A 16,822-nucleotide genomic window follows, 5' to 3' on the forward strand; every position below is an offset into this window, starting at 1 on the left:
GTAAATAAATAAGTAAAAGTGTTTTTTATATATACATAAAGTTCACTGAAAAAAACCCCAAATATATTTATGATGCAAAATGAATCTATAAATAACAAAGACAGACAAATAAAATAGAATCAAAAAATTCATGTTTATACATTTGGAGGCCCAGTGTGTAAGAAATAGTGACATCTAATGGCAAGATTGCAGATTGCAAGAAGCTACGACGGCCATCACATACCGAAAAGGATATTTTCCTTTTGTTCGCATCATAATATGCTTCTTATTTTTCTTAATTTACGGTCACAAAAACTAAATGATGTTTATTTTAAAGTGATCATACACTTTAGCCCTCGAAACGTCCCTCCCGATTGTCATACAGCTTTTGTCCTCTGGGGTCAAAGATGGCCCTCATCTCGTTTGACTGTTATTTAAAGCATCTTTAGTCCCATTATCACACAATTTTCCATTCAGTTTAGAATTTTAGGGCCAATAAACCTTGTTCAGATAAAAGTATACCGTGTTTTTGTGTTTAAAGTTGGGTGAAGATGTTGTATTTGTATCATTTGAATTTTTTTCACACCTGCCGTCTTCTGGGGGTCAAAAAACGGACCTTCATTACCTGACATAAAACGTTAATTTCCAAAACTGGTTTTGTTCTGCGCTACCAATTTGACCCAGTTTCCCCACACAGGGATTAATAAAGTATTCTGATTCAGAAACATACATGTGGGTAGAATATTCACTTCCCAAATCTTCCACACTGGACCCTCTTTTTTAAAACAACAACAACAAAACGATACGGTAGTGAAAGCAGAGTAAGTGTTTCACATTACACACGATGGGTTGTTAGTATAAAAATACTGAGTGATAGTGCAGCTGTTTGTGGTTTGTGCCGTTTGTCTGTCTCCTCACTGCTGGACAGCTGGAGCTTGCACCGTGATCACAGTCTGACAGGGACACAGAGGACACATGTTAAAATGGCTTCCAAGAAACCCAACAGTCTTGTGTGAAGTACCTTAAAGGGATACTAGAATAAAAGTCTGTGACATTTACTGTACTTCAAAGTCTCCAAAGTCATTTTCTGATATAAAGTGGACTTAAGATTTAGAAGTAAATGTATTTGAAAAGTGAGGCGCTAGGTGAGTTTTAACTGGAGGGTTGTGGGTTCAATTCCCGGCTCTGCTCGTCTATATGTGTCCTTGAGCAAGACACTCAACGTTGCGTATCGCACCTTTAAAACAATGTAAAAGAGGGTTCAGTCGTGTTGCTGACTCACCATTCTGGGCGCCGGCGAGCAGCAGTTGACCACCTTGCAGCTGTAGGCGGCCAGAGTGGCAGAGATGGCAAACAGAGCAGCATGGACAATCCCAATCTCAGCAGCAATGTGGCTGTGTGTGTGCTGAAGGGACAAGGACAGGAGGAAAGGAAGGAAAGACGTTTTACCTCGATTGGTGATCAGTTAAACAAAATGTCTTATGACCAGCTGAGACGTTTAAAATGCTACATTGGACTGATATTGGCTACTCAACAAAAAGAAAGTGGTATTAAAGTGTGTTTCGTCGATAAATCACCTCCATATTTAAGCAGGCGTCTGCATAAAGCATTGTGCTGTTTTCATAGTGATAGTGCCAGCATATTGAGTTTGTCTCACTCATTTGAGCCAGTGTACCGAACAGGTTTAAGACGGAGGCCCCACACGACACAATCTGCATCCCCAAGCAGGCTCTCAGCTGAAACACACACACAAAATATCAGTTATATGCAAAAAATATTACAGCTTTTATAAAACACAAACATAGCTTCACTGTAAAATTACACTTGTTTTGCATGTTAAGTATTCTCAAAGCCCCAATTCGATTTTTTGATTTGATATGAATACATTTAGAGATATTTCATTTTTCCATAGCAATTTGACTTCTTTATGAGAGAGCTTATAATGCAGATTGTATAAACCTTGGATCTTTCGCCCCTCGTGCATCCTTAAAATATCCATGTTTGCATTCAAATTTGAACCTAAAGTTGTTACATCAATGCTTAATATGACCACACGGTGCAACTACAGTGCAGTTAAAAGTGATAATTCAAACTTTAGACAAAAATACACAGACTAGAAGTACATCAGACAGTTTTTAAGTTGTCCTGCAGAGGACACAAAAGAGACTAAATCCATGAACCACTTCTTGTTTTTTAATTGACCGTTAAAATGGTGTCATTGTGGTTGCTGGTGGTTTTTCTGGGAGTTGGGAAGAGAGAGTCTTGTCTTCCCGTCTCCTGGACGGGGACACATGTCCTCTAACCCCTGCCTGCCACCAGTTAAAAGAATGGAATGTGGCCACATCTATATGGACAACCAGCTCCATTCAACCTCTTTCAGTGACTCATCCGAGCGAGGACATGACAGAGACTGAGAGTTGTTCTTTTGTTTTTGTTTTTACCCCCCAGATCAGAATCGAGCAAATCGACATTTTTTCAGATTGTTCTACTCTAGAAAGCAGAAGTGGTCGCTTCCTGCTGAGTCAGCGTGTTGTAGTTTGTTCACTCACCATCGTCAGATTGAGGTTCTGTGCTACTATGGCCACACATCCAGCGATCATCACCTGAGACGACAACAACAACAACCACACATGTGTGAAATGATCTAAAAAAAAAACAACCCACCACAGAATAAAACTCACCTATACAACGTTTTACAGCGAAATAATCAACACATGCAGTCAAAAAATACAGAACATTTAAAATGTCAGAAGATAACACACAGAAAGAATCATTTTTCATATAATATTAGTTGATATTGTGACATGAATTCCCACAATAAAATAGAAAACAAGGTTAGAGCGTCAGTGTTGTCCAGCAGAGGGCAGCAGAGACCTGCTACACTGGTATGTCTATTCAATAATAACAATAATAATGACTTTTTTTTAAAGTATGTGAATGGGTGAAAAAGTATCTTGCCAGAAAATGACTATGGTAACCTTAAATAATAATAATAATAATATTACTTAAGTAGATGATGATATAAAATGTACTTCAGTTTTAGAAGTAGAGTTAAGATTGAGCCATGGTAGTTCGGTGGTAGGGCAAGTTGTCTTCCAACTGGAAGGTTGTGGGTTCAATTCCTGGCCCTGCTAGTCTGTATGTGTCCTTGAGCAAGTCACTTAACCCCACGTTGAAGTGTGTGAATGGGTGAATGACAAAACTATAGTGTAAAGCAGTTCATTAAGACCAGAGAAGCTCTAATATAAATACATCTCCACCGCTGATTTACTCTGAAGTGTGAGCTCACCAGTGGTGACGCAATTAAGAAGAGGATGCCACTTTCTAAACTAGCCAGCTCTTGGGCTATGAGCATAATGATCAGGATGATGTGAAACAGGCTGAAGCAAATCTGAGTGATCTGGAAGCAGAAAACAGAGAGAGAGAGAGAACAGGTCAGAAAAATACACTTAAATGTTTTTCGTGAGCCTCGACTCAGATCTGACCATCGCCCATATATTTAAAAGTGGATTTAGTCCTAAAAACAATACGTAATAGCCTCCTGTCATTTCAAAACAAAAATTGTCTTGTATCATATCGGCATATCAGCATCCCGGAGTGAACATATCTCCAAACGCTAGTCACTTTTCCGTGTATACAACCAATAAACAACCCCCACAGTGCCACACACAGGCCTGGCATGTGCACTACAGAATTTAGAGTCAACTTTGGCGGTTTCACGTGCACAAAGACATTCCTTGAAATGACGCCGTGTTTACAGACAACTTTTTGAAAGAAGGACAAAAAGGATCTCTCTCTGTACCCCCAGAGCCTTGGGTTCACTCTCCAGGTACTTCTGTGCTCTCTGGAGGTTCTTCTGGAAGGTGACAGCGACCAGCGGGTTCTCGGCCGGCGCGGCGCCTTCCTCCACCACTGCTGCTTCATCTGAGATGGAAACACAAGGAGCTCCTGTGAGACTCTTTCTTTGTAATCTGACAGAGAACGTGCAGAGGGAAAAGAGAGGAACACACAGTGCAGACGCCTCTGCAGTGGAAGCCTGCACCGAGCAGAAGACAACATCTGGATTTCATCACTCCGGACAAACAACACTGGACTTCTTGTGTCCTCTCCTCTGCTGCTAATTAAAAAACTATCTCTCACTCTGTTAATAAAGAGTCTTTCTCTTTACCTGCCATGATCACAATCTCAGGAGCAGATCCCTTCTTCCCTTTTCACGCGTCTTTACCAAGTGCCGTCGAGCTTCAGCCTCAAGTTTTGCAACAACTTGGTGCCTGTGTGTGTGTGTGTGTGTGTGTGAGAGGGAGTGAGGGAGTCCCGCCTCACATCTGTCTCTGAAACATGACTCCAGCTGCTCACTTCCTCTCCGGTCCCAGAGCTCAGAGAAACATGGGGGGGCCGTGATTGGCTGAGCTGAGAAACTTCCTCAATCTGCTGAGACTTCACGTTCCCTCGAAAAGTCTTTCTTTGTCTTGGGCAAACAAGTGCGTCCTTGAATGGCAATGTGCGATTGTGAAATTAAAGGTCCAGTGTGTCAGAGTTAGTGACATCTAGTGGTGAGAGCGCAGAGTGTAGCAAACAGAGGACTCCTCTACCGATCCTTCGCTTTCCCGTCAAGCGTGCGTCATGGAAGTACGTTGTTGCTCTTCTTTGTTTGCTTTGTGAGCCTCTGGCTGGTTTTGTCCGTTCTGGGCTCCTGTAGTAACATGGCAGCACAAAACAAAATGGCTGCCGCTGTAAAGCAAGGCCCTTGTCTAAAGTAAATAGAAAAGGCTTCTTCTAAGGCTATGAAGACTATTATTGTTACACACTTAAACAAACATACAGTGTACACAGTGAACTTCTAGTCAGGTCAGAGAGTTGATGATAAAATGATATCTTGATAATCGGTCATGATATTGCAATTAAAAATAATTGTAAATAAATAAGTAAAAGTGTTTTTTATATATACATAAAGTTCACTGAAAAAAAACCCAAATATATTTATGATGCAAAATGAATCTATAAATAACAAAGACAGACAAATAAAATAGAATCAAAAGATTAAATCAAAAATAACATGTAGACAATTGTAATCAATACTCTGGACAAGCTAATTCATTTTTGAATTTAATAATGTTTAATGCGTTTTCCTAAATGTTACACACTGGACCTTTACCTGGCAAAATAATAATAAAGTATTCACCTTGTTTATTACTGCTTAAGTCCCTTAAGCTCTTTTAAGGAGGCAATCTATAAAAAATAAATAATGTCATTTATTAAGTTTAAGACTATACATTATTTAAAACTCACCAAATTAGCTATCTATATCTGTCTGGATATAACACTGGATATATGAACACACCTCAACACATCTCAGTTTATCATTAATAGTTTACAACCGTGGTTCCCAAGGGCTGGGTCCAGACCAACAGATGGGTCGCCAAATTTATTTTTTAGGGTCCCCAAACTAATTTTCCGAAATTTTTTTAGTTGAGATTTATGTGAATGTGTTTTACGAACATCTTTTGGGAATGACGCAATTTCAAAATGATATCAGTCGCTTAATTTGCTTTTTCTGTTGTTGAAACGTGAGTCCTGATTGTTTATCATCTTTAAAAGTGGGTCACACTGGTTTACTGTCCATTTATATATCTTAAACTAAGGCATGTGTTTCTTGTCATGATTATATCCTACTATTTTATTTTTTATTAGTATGTTATACCTTATTTCAATTCTTATTCATTCCCCAAAGGGCTTCTTCCTTTCTTTCCTCACACATAATCACACACACCTTGGTATATACAGAATATATCAATCTTTATTGACACAGGCAGTTACAAACAGGTCAAGGTGCAGACACTCTGTGGAGAACTTTACACATGATTGGACGGAGTCTCGCTGCACTGAGCTGCACACGGACATACTTACAGATTACGCCACGCGGCTATTTTAAGAGTAAAATTAAACGAGCACACACACACACACACGGGGTCTTCATTCAAAGTGAGTTTAGCCTACTTTCCAGAGCACACAAATACAACAACAACCATTTTCATTTCCCCCTGATGGTGTTGGATTTCAGCATCCACACTAAAAACACTTGTGTAAATGAATCAGAATCAATGCCCTTATACTGAAATAACCCAGAGACACTTTCACTTTCCACTCAGTAAAACAAGCTGTTATTTACTCTGTTAAATGCCAAAAACCCTCATTATGTTCAAGGTGAAGAAAGCACATTTAATTTAAGCTTCCCAAAGTGTGGGGCATAGCCCACTGGTGGACCTTGGAGGTATTGCAGGTGGCCCCCAGTCTAGACTAAATATACATTATGTTTTTCACCAAATAAATGTAAACATACATTCTTAGTGCTTCAACAGTGCGTCTTAGTTGTTACCAAAATTGAGATGATGAGTATGTCTTGGTAAAGGGAACAGGATATTTTTTACAGTGTTTTCTAGACCGTAGACGCGCTGACGTATAGGAAAGTCTGCTCCAGAGATAAGCGAAGCGATACGCCCTGTGCAATCTGAGTAAATACGACTCCGTAATTATTTTCTTTACTTTACCGGTGTGCTGTAGTGAGAACTCTACCTTGCCACCGCAGGTACCCGAGCGCCACGTGATATCTGAAGTTCAAAGTTCATTCTAGCTGAGAAAACACAGTGTTCATTTATGAGCCGTTGTTTGTTATGTCCAATATGACCAACAGCTGCTAAATACACACTCTAGTGTTGTTGGTTTTTGCGCGCTTAAAGGTACAGCTTGACGTAACTGGGTTCTGTGTATCGGAGTTGGTAGAAGGAGAGACGGGACGTCATTAAAGCCCGGGCAAGCGGGATATTTTATGGCACATTTATCGATAATTCCATATTATCCTTTCAGCATAACATAAATCAAGCGGTCCAAAAACACAACAGAATTTAGAGTGAGACAGAACAGACAGGAGGAGGGAAGCCCGTCGAGTCGCCCTACCATCCATGATTCCAAAATATTCAATTCTTTGAGTTGACGGAACATAGAACCGTTCTCCTTGCCAGTCCAAATATACACTCACGTAGATTTCACAATGTTTTCTTTTATTTCTCTGTACCAGCAAGAAACACGGAACATGCGCAGAACGTCTAGAGCAGCTTGAGTCTGACAGAACGTATACACACAGTAGTAAATCCGCTCTGGATCACAATTATCTGGGTACTTTAGTCCAATTTCAGTTATGTTTACATGTATTTTTTTTGCTGACGTCATGTAAACGTACAGGTAGCCGCGGGTCGTCTGTGACATATGAACTGAGTGCGTCCGTCGGTGCAAATCAAGTGGGAGGAGCTAAGAAACTCGCCTGTAGTTGAGACTCCACACCTACCCCATGCTTTAATAGCACAACCTTGCAGTTTTATAAAAAAAAACACTGCAACAGCTGTGTACATAGTATTAAAAGACAAAGTTGGAACAGTTATCAGTGCAATTAATGTAGATAATGTCAAAATAAATCCCTTATTAAAAACATCCTTCAAATTTCCCGGGTTGTACTGATTAATAAGGCTAACGCGGTATTGCTTGCATAATTTTCCCTTATTGCGACAAAAATAATAATAATAGTAATAAAACAAATCCCTGGATGACACAATATACACACAAAGTTTGATTTTGTTTGAGGAAAAACTAAACATTCATGATGATTCATATAGAAGAGAAGGTAAAAATCTACCGTCTTCCTTTTTCTTCATGATTCCACTGCTTTGTGACGGTATAACATGGGGGTTATATAAAAATAACATCACAGCTCTGGCCCTCTGCATAAAGATGGACGACATGGCTCCACTTCCACCCACCGGGGGGCGCTAGAGATGCTTTGGGAGCTGCTGCGTCGTCCATCTTAGCATACACAACCTGAACTGGTTATGATGAGTCAGTTTTCACATGTATGTGCCAGTAAGTTTTAGTGTCCAACATGATGAAAATAATATTCATCTATTTGTCAAATTAAGGTTATGAATTTAAAATAATAATAATATTGATTTTGGCCTTTGAACACTCAAATGTTAGGAGTCTGCAGTGTGCCACCGAACACCACTCACTGACAGATTATTCAAGTTAAAGTAACAGATATCTCTTTTGCATTTGCAATTTCTAACCCTATTTTCTTGTCCCTTGTGAATCCATGTGGTTTATTCACCCAGTTTACTCGCATATCTGTTTGCCGTATCATCATTAAGATCAGGTGTAAAAGCTGTTGGGCCGGTGTGTCCCGCTCAAAGTCCACAGCCTTGGTTTATGTGTATCTGGCAGGGGTTTGGCCAGTCAGAGCTCAGCCTGCTGCTCCATGGGACGGACTTTGGATTCGACTACATACGTGTCTTCAATTCAACAAACAATCAGAAAGAAATGGAAAAAAAAGAAGCAGAAAATAAACGAGATTGAATTTAAAAAGTGAGTGAACGTAGGATTAATAGGTGTTTTTTTTTTCCTTCTGCTTCAATTCATTTTAAAGGTTTATGATTATTATGATTAAAGTGGCTCACTCCAGCCTCAATAGTAACGATGTTTAGATAACACTTAACAGAGACATAACAGGTGGGGGGGTCGGCGGGAGGCAGTGGATCGCTGGTGGTGAAGGTTTTTGTTGCTCTGGCTCTCGTAAAAGACAGAGCATCACAGCCTCGCTGCTTTATCAAAAAAAAAAAGGTGTCTTCTCTGGGCGACCGAGTGTCCCCACCTCACAGAGCCTGGTAACCGTCGGTTCTCCTTTTGCGGGTCACCAGGTAGGCCACCACCACGATGACGATGAGCACCAGCAGCGTCACTCCCACGCCGATCGCAACCTTGTAGTCGGGCTGGTCGGCAGGGCAGCGGTCAGCTGGGAAACACAAGACGACACACACGCGTGTTTGTTTGTGCAGTTTCACGGGGACAAATATGATGTCACACTTGAACCTGGCAATTAATCTGAATAATCTGAATCTGGATACTTAATCCCCGGGGGTAAGAAATACGGCCCTTACTGGATTTAAAAGAGCACAATTAGTTAGTTGTCTAGCATACAGATATTCACTTTGTATAGAAGTCTGTTATTGCAGCACTGTCATCTAAATTACACTTTGAAAAGACAATTACAGCCACATTTAGGACATTTACTACACGGTCAAATAAAAGACAGCTTTCACTGCACTTTCATAGATTTGCTAAAATAAAATTCAAACACAAAGGATCCTTTGTAATTCCTTCCTTTTTTCTTTAATTAACACTATTAACTAACTTTTTTAAATGTCATTTCTTCAAACTTTTCATTTGACTTGAATTATTTGTAATGAAAACAAATAATTTTTTTTGCTTTCTCAGTGTAATTCCTAATAATTATTACGCGCACACGCTTAAAACTTTCTCAACTGCCATATAATTTTATTAGACGTGAGTCTAAAGACATTTGTCAATATTGCTTACTTAATCTTTTATAAGATATATTTTAAAAGACTGCACTTTGTAAAAACGATGAAGATGAAGATTAAAACTAAAAAGAAAATCATAAATGAATTGAAATCACATTACATGATACCACTACTACACAATAAAGCTGAAGCTGAACATGGAACGTGTAGATGCAGATCAAGCACCTGCACCTGACTTGGCCTGCAGATGTGTCTCATGATTACATCTGCTGGGAATAACAGAACTATGTCACTCAACTGTGACCGCCATGTGACGGTGACTACTGACCACACCCTGGCATCTTTAGAATAATGTAATGTAAACACCTGAACATTTCATCCAGCTATCATCTCCTGCTCAGCAGCAAAACCTTTTTTAGAGAGAATTCTTCAGAAGAAAATTAAAAAAACTCATGTAAAATAGTCCACACCAATCACTTCTGTTTCATATCTTACTTTTGAAGAAAAACACAATTGTGCTGCGACGTCGCTTTAAGGCCTATTTATATATATTTAGATCCAAAATAGACTGAAACTCAAGCAGATTTAATGGCGGTGGAACCACTGAATGTGTTTTCCTGACTGATTGACTGTATACTGCCTATCAGCTAGCTAGAGGTTAGCAGTGCAGCGTCTGTCATGGCTAACTATGTAGCAGGAGTCGCTAACATTGTTGGTGTGTTTGTCATTGTTTGGTGTTTCTTATCGGACAAAAAAACGGAAAAAATTAGGAGAACTACATCGTACGAGAGCTTTGTTTGAGCTGTGTAGCGTTCGGGCTACATGTGTTGGTATATTTGTGAGTTGGCCATACTAGTCGTGTAAATCAAATGATTATATTTTGTTGTCTGTTTTTGTTGTCTGTTTTAAATTACTCAGTAGAACAGTATTTCTGATTTACCAACAGAGGAAACTTGTGTACCACTGATGGTACACGTACCGCAGTTTGAGAACTATTTTACTATTTACTATTTATTCGACTTATTTTGTAATGAATAATGTGTTCATGTGTTTATGTACTTACAACTTTGACTCTTTTTTTTTTGCAATCACAATTTACATACTTTCTATTACACAATGCATAAGCTTCCAAAAATGTAAATTCAATACATTTTGCTGACTATACGTGCTTTTACTGAAATGTAAGTTGTGCCTTTATTGTATAAATAGTGTGTCTGTCATTCATTTATAAATAGTTCTGACAATTCACGTAATGGACAGCAGTCGATTCATGGACACGTGGACACTTACGGAGGCCAAATTCTTTGCTCTTAGTCAGATTGAATCCCTGGAATTGGTCCTGACTGACGTCCAGGTAGAGTCCCTTCTCCACTAAAACCTGTTCAGTTTGCCGGCAGGAGTAGCAGCGTCCAACCTTTGCAGAGAAGAGATGCAGCGTGTTGTTCTTGGCGGGGAAATTTTCCTCCTCTGTGACAGTCAAACAAAACAAAGGCAAGTCACATTGTTTGAAAGGCACATTATAAGCTCAAGTGCTTCGAGGTCACGATGACAGATTCTGATGAGCAGATATGGGATCAAACTTGTTTGACTGCATGGCACTGGAAATAGATGACTTGTTACTGGCATCACATGCTTAACAGTAATTTCCCCGATAATGCAGCTGAACAGAGACACAAATAAGGAAGTTGTTGCCTGTTAAATGCTTCTCGTCTGTGCTAATGTTTGCCTGCGTTGCGCAACATTAATCTGTAGCCAAAATATTAGTACACCTGCAGCGACCCAATAAGAAGAATCTAAAGTTTGACCCGTAAAAAAGACAGTAAATGACATGAGTAGACTCATTGCATGAGTGTTCATGACTTACTTCCTTTGACGAAGGCGTAGGTGAGGTTGAAAGACACGGCGTCAACGTAGCTAGTGGTATTATCAGTGCTCTGTGGAAACAGGCAGGACAACAGGACAGTCGCGGTTACTGTAGTTAAACGAGAAGTAATGGTTTTACTTTCAGTAAATAAACAAGACTGGGATTGAGATTACTGGTTGACTACATTGTTCTTAATGATGTCTGATACACCAGATGAAAGAACTGTGGACTTCCCTCTCAGAACAACAAAGACACAAGTACGATTTCCATTTCAAACAAGTGCGTCCTTCATTCCCAAACAAACAATCGTCCAATGAGTGGATCCTTCATCAACTCTATCTACTTGGGCCAACTTGTCCTAGCTTGTCGAAAATGAATCGGGAAAAATGGCAAAAAATATAAAGGATGGATATGAAGTGTCATTTTTAATGTTGGTACCAGTCTTTAACCCTGTTGCTAATAAACAAGGGCTGGCATAGCAACTGGCTAATGAGACGGTGCCTCAAAAAAGGAAGTCGTCCATAGCATGAACGACAATATACAGTATATGGTCTCAACGACTAGTTTCAGATCTTCTTCAGAGTGGAACCGTTTGGTTTGGTACGTATTTTGTTTGCGTTTCCATTAGGAACTGTACCAAAACTGTTCCATTTTTGGTACCCTTCCCTTGGCGTACCAGAGTAGTGGTACAGTACGGTAAGGGTGGAGCCAGACCCACCCGCCGTCGCACTGGTACGACGTCACGGCTACGTATCTCGCTGCCACGGCCATCGGGCACGGCTCACATCCTGCCTATCAAGTAAAGGTACTGTTCTCAGTCGAAACGCAAGCCTGACCGAGGCCTGTACCGTTCCAAATGTAACTTTACTGTACCGTGATGGAAAGACCACGACTGGACCGCACAGTGTCCTGCCGGTCCTTGTGCACTCCCTTCACTTCTACCCCAAATTCTACATAGGTATAGGTAGAAGCTAGTGGACATTTCTGAACTAACTGCTATGCGATAACACCCTGAATGAAATTGTACTTTCACGAAGTAGCCTCAACATTCAAAACCAGTTAATCTAGATTGTCATGTAGGAAACCAACAAATGAATCACACAAGTGTTGTTCCTTGTCACATGTCATGTGCTCTCAGACTGATCCTGTCAACTATACTTCCCTTTTTTGGCAGTTCTCGTTGATTCTACTTCCTTCATGAAGTTTCAGTCAAGCAACTTGATATTCTACTAAATGGGTTACTTGTGTTAACGTTGCCTTGTTGAACCTCTTGAGATTTCTCTCACATAACTAGGATGATGACAGATTAAACCTACCTTGGTGAACAAGAAGGTGATGAAACCCTCCTTAAAGGATAGGGTAAGGTTGGCCTTGGTTTCCCCACAATGTCCACTTGCTTTTGTGATATTTGGCTGAATGATAAAGGTTCCATTGAGCTGAAAGATAAACAGTTTGATGGTAACTTCAATCAGAATGATACAGAAAATAACATTATTGCTACAGGGAAAAAAAACCCCACTGTAGTCATGAACACTTTGGAAAAGTCTCGTGACACCACAGATGACACATGTTTAATCCTCTGCAGAAGCTACACCTACCACAATGAGGAATATATAGTATAACTTTTTCTCATTTCCTAAAAACAGGGTGCTGACAATGACACTACTAAAAGAGAAAAGAAGAGAAAGTTCGATTAAAGTTAACACATTTCAAAATGGTTTAATGAAACCCTGACGATTACTTCCAGACTAGAATGTACCAGGCTTTGTGTGGTGTTTATGGTGACTGATAAAATGTACCTGAGGGCGTGCCACTCTGATCTGCAAAGCCATCTGAGCCCTCAGGCAAACCTCTTTGTTGACTGTCACGTTGTAGTTTCCAACAGTCAAGGTGGTGGACGGAGTTGGTTGTGGAGGTGGGGTTGGAGGCTTGGGAGGGGTGGTTGGCTTCGGAGTGGAGGTGGTTGTTTTCGGGGTGGTGGTGGGTTGTGTTGGGTGGTTGTCTTCGGTTGTCTTGGTGGTGGTGGTTGTCTTGGTGGTGGTTGTCTGTCGTTGTCTTGGTGGTGGTGGTTGTGTTCAGGGTGGTTGTTTCTTTTGAGGGGCCATCTGTGGAGGTATATTCCATGGCGGGGGACATGGTTCCTGGGGGTTTGGAGTCGTTCTTGTCTTCAGCCAATGACAGTGCTTAAATCAAGAAGAAAGGGAGAACGACAATAAAACTGAATCTGAAAGCAAGACATTTTCAATGTCTGTACATATAGACCTCTCTTGCTAAATGTTGGATTAACCGGACGTCACGCTCATGACTCTTCCATTGAGGACACTCTCTGACCAATCAGTGACCGGCAGTCTGACGACTTGGAACCTCACTAAAGCAGGCACCAAAAAAGAAGCACCAGGTACTCAGTAATGGAAAAGCAAAAAAAAAAACGATTAGAGCCGAGCGAGAACTGTATAACGCAGTTCACTTTCCATAACGTCCGATCTTGTGATTGCCGTGTTGAAGTTATGAGTTCACACAATGTCAAGAAAAATACTAAATACTATGTTGGTGAGGTTAAAGGCTGTATTCATCCATGTTAGTAAAAATTCATGTTTGTGAGATTGGCATCAGTCCATCATTTTTTAAGTGTCCACACACTGGATGGGGTTGTTGTCTGAGAGTTGCAAAACTTGTCAGCCACTAAAGTGGCCTATTTCCTCTTTGCTTATCTAGCAGACTTAGAGCGCTTGTTGTCTTTACCTGATGAATGTGCCTACCTTTTCCCTTTGTTCTATTCATGCAAACTATAGCCACAGTTCCCTTCATGCTAAAATGAGGGTCGTGTGACACATGCACTCACTATATTATGTGTTGTGGATGTCCACAAATTAGTTTTAGTAGATAAGTTTTCAACTTTCAGCCTTGTTTTGGTCTCCACCAACTAATGAGTACAAAAACACTTGCTTTTACAGTTGCCATTAGACCTAATTTTTGCAAAAAAAAAAAAAGATGTTTAATTTTTGAATTCAAAGCTAATGTTTGCGCACAAACCTCCGTCCTTTAAACAAATATTGTAAAGTTAGCAGTTGATTCTCACAGTCGGGCATTGTTTAGTCTGCAGCACATTTATATGACACATATTTCTGTTCGGGCCTGAAACTATGATCACCGCAACACAAAACCAAAACACTTTCAGATCCCTAAAAATCTATAGTTGCAGCTATAAATATCAGTTCATTATTAAAAATGAAAGTTGAAAACAAACACTTAATCATGGTTTTAACCTTCTTCTGAGACATATAATAGATCAAATATTTGTCTTCTATGAGGACCAAACAAACAGCCCACAACATGACTCAGCTAAAATGCTGTTTATACAGTCTGTGTATAGTTAAAGCAGGTGATACATAGGCTTTTTAGATATTTTTCTGATATTCAATATGGCGATACTGAGTATCGTATCGGGTCATCCCTTGTATTGAATGTTTTCTTGCTTTTAAATATAATATAATATCATGTCCCAGGGTCACTAGTGAGTAAAAAAAACACCAATTTCACATTCTTTAAGTATTTTTGGGAGCATTTGTGTTCAACTTTTCACTTTTATCCCTGTCTTTGTTTGCCCTTGTTTTAATCATCAAAATGATAACATATTTGTGTACGTTCAAACATTTCTTTGCTCTCAGAATCTTTAGAAATGCTGAGAAAGCTGCACTAAAACGTTTGTTTTCTTTTAATTTGACCTACATTGTGCGTTTAACATTTGGTTTAATGCAGACAGCAGAGGCAAACCATAAGTGTTGTTCAATAAATGTTGAGTTACAGCAAGTGAACCACTGTCATTTCATCAAATGGAGGTGAAAAATAATACAATATGATAAACAGATCAAGGAATGAGGGAACATGGGGGTGAAAAAACCCATATTGCAACACATTTAGTCAATACATGACTTTTTTTATACTGAAAAAACTGTAAAAAGGAGATATTTTCACACTTTTACTTAAGTATTATTGTACATATGTATATATATGTGACTTAATCTGCATTAAAAAAGGTGTCACACACATGTCACTGTGTTTTGAACTTGCACATTGACTCTGTCCTTCTGTTTAAAAACAACACCAGCAGATTGTGCGTCTCTGCCAACAGTCAGACATGTGACTCAGATCTGCAACTGTAACCAAAAACTGCGGAAACTTCTGTTCTGTCTCCCAAACAATCCAGGAAGTCACACATTCACCAGTCAGCTCTCACACATTCATCATGTATATCACATCTCATTTATAACACAGTGTTATCATGTGATCATTCAAACGAGAGTATTTTTCAAACCATCAAAGCTGCATTGCAACATTAAAAAGTCTCTTAATGTTTAATGTTTTTATCATAAAAGTTGTTGTTTTTTGTTGTCTTACCTGAGAAAGTGCAGAAGACAACAAAGACGAGGACCAGAGCAGTCTTCATGGTGACACACAGGTGCTGACTGACTGACGAACAGACACTGGTTTACACTGAATGACTGTCACTGTCTCCTGTTGAACTTGTGTCACTGTGAAGCAACAGCTGAACGTCCTCGCTCTTTTACCGACCATGTATGGTCAAGGTCACACAGGCAGCACTGAGAACACGACCGGAAACTCATCAAAATAAAAGCACACAGCGACGCGAGAGGGGGGGGTTTAGAATTTTAAACTCTGATAATAATACAATTTTCTACTTAGAATGATTTTAAGTAGAAATGTTTAATTAAAAGTATTTTTAAATTGGTAAAAAAAAAAGTGTTAATGGCATATATATATACAGCTAAAGGACAATAAAAAAAATTGTTGCCTCAGGATAAGGTATGATGTGTTAATGGTATAAAAAAGACAGCTACACAAGAGGAAAAAAGATATTATAATAAAATAAAAATATATCGTAGTACAGGTCAAAATTTGAAACCTTTAAATGCAACCAGCTAAACAAACAAAAATCAGCCACAATGAATATGTAGCTACACACGAATGTGCAGTTTTGTGCAAAGTAATAATAGTACAACTACTTCTACTACGAATAATAAGAGCCATGTACTTTGACAGACAAAGCTGTAACATTGTATATTTCCCCCTTCTTTATACTTCTTTAATCACATGGTAAATGTAGATTTCACACTAGTACAGCTTAATCCTGGTCACAATATCAAACTTTGTGCATGGATGAAGAGGTTTCAAGTGCTAAAACGATCCCAACACATGTGCCTCAATATGATGGATTACTGAAATACTACAATATAATGTTGATCTACTGCTAATGGTCCACTTTAAGTGTAAATCTTCGACATTATTGTGTTTTAAATGTTTACTTCTTTTACAGCGATACAGATATCAATCCAGAACCATGGTTTCTCAACCTGTGGTACGCAAGCTTCCTCCGGTGGTACTTGAACCAGAAATACTTAATTTTGACAAGTCCGTAGCTGACTTTGCTTGACCTTTTTACGCCACTGTATTCTGACGTTGGTGATAAGTAACAGTGTTACTTCAAGAACCCGATATTTTCTTTCTTCTTTTGGTACTTGGTATAAAGAGTGTGAGAACCACGGATTTATATTCAGTCTGCTTTTAGAGGTCGTATTTTGAAAGGACAAAACCG

General features: G+C 39.4%; 2 protein-coding genes across 3 annotated transcripts; both read right to left on the reverse strand.

Annotated features, from left to right (window-relative positions):
* Positions 1 to 114: 114 nt before the first annotated feature.
* Positions 115 to 4,927, reverse strand: LOC122767140. Of its 2 annotated transcripts, XM_044022517.1 has the most exons (7): positions 4,148 to 4,927; positions 3,782 to 3,903; positions 3,269 to 3,379; positions 2,529 to 2,582; positions 1,557 to 1,715; positions 1,262 to 1,384; positions 115 to 932 (listed from the first exon to the last, which is right to left on the reverse strand). In XM_044022517.1, exons 1-7 carry the CDS (start codon positions 4,152 to 4,154, stop codon positions 894 to 896), a joined length of 615 nt encoding a protein of 204 aa, XP_043878452.1. In that variant the 5' UTR covers positions 4,155 to 4,927; the 3' UTR covers positions 115 to 893. The 2 variants fall into 2 exon arrangements, with proteins under 2 accessions (XP_043878452.1, XP_043878453.1); XM_044022518.1 differs by lacking the exon at positions 1,557 to 1,715.
* Positions 4,928 to 5,758: 831 nt separating this feature from the next.
* cd68 (CD68 molecule) lies at positions 5,759 to 13,235 on the reverse strand. Its single transcript, XM_044022519.1, has 5 exons — positions 13,008 to 13,235; positions 12,525 to 12,644; positions 11,209 to 11,278; positions 10,635 to 10,811; positions 5,759 to 8,815 (listed from the first exon to the last, which is right to left on the reverse strand). The coding sequence occupies exons 1-5, from the start codon at positions 13,038 to 13,040 to the stop codon at positions 8,676 to 8,678; spliced, it is 540 nt and encodes a 179-aa protein (XP_043878454.1). The 5' UTR covers positions 13,041 to 13,235; the 3' UTR covers positions 5,759 to 8,675.
* Between the last annotated feature and the right edge of the window lie 3,587 nt (positions 13,236 to 16,822).

The sequence above is a fragment of the Solea senegalensis genome, linkage group LG3, assembly GCF_019176455.1.
Source record: "Solea senegalensis isolate Sse05_10M linkage group LG3, IFAPA_SoseM_1, whole genome shotgun sequence".
Classification (NCBI taxonomy): Eukaryota; Metazoa; Chordata; class Actinopteri; order Pleuronectiformes; family Soleidae; genus Solea; species Solea senegalensis.

Coding starts and splice junctions, on each gene's coding strand:
- cd68 (XM_044022519.1), bottom strand. CDS start 13,040: ATGGCTTTGCAGATCAGAGTGGCACGCCCTCAG. Junction 12,645..13,007: donor TCAGAGTGGCACGCCCTCAG/GTACATTTTATC, acceptor TTTATCTTTCAG/CTCAATGGAACCTTTATCAT. Junction 11,279..12,524: donor TCACCTTCTTGTTCACCAAG/GTAGGTTTAATC, acceptor CTGTTTCCACAG/AGCACTGATAATACCACTAG.
- LOC122767140 (XM_044022517.1), bottom strand. Junction 2,583..3,268: donor TCTTAATTGCGTCACCACTG/GTGAGCTCACAC, acceptor TTGTCGTCTCAG/GTGATGATCGCTGGATGTGT. Junction 1,385..1,556: donor ACGCCTGCTTAAATATGGAG/GTGATTTATCGA, acceptor TTGTCCCTTCAG/CACACACACAGCCACATTGC.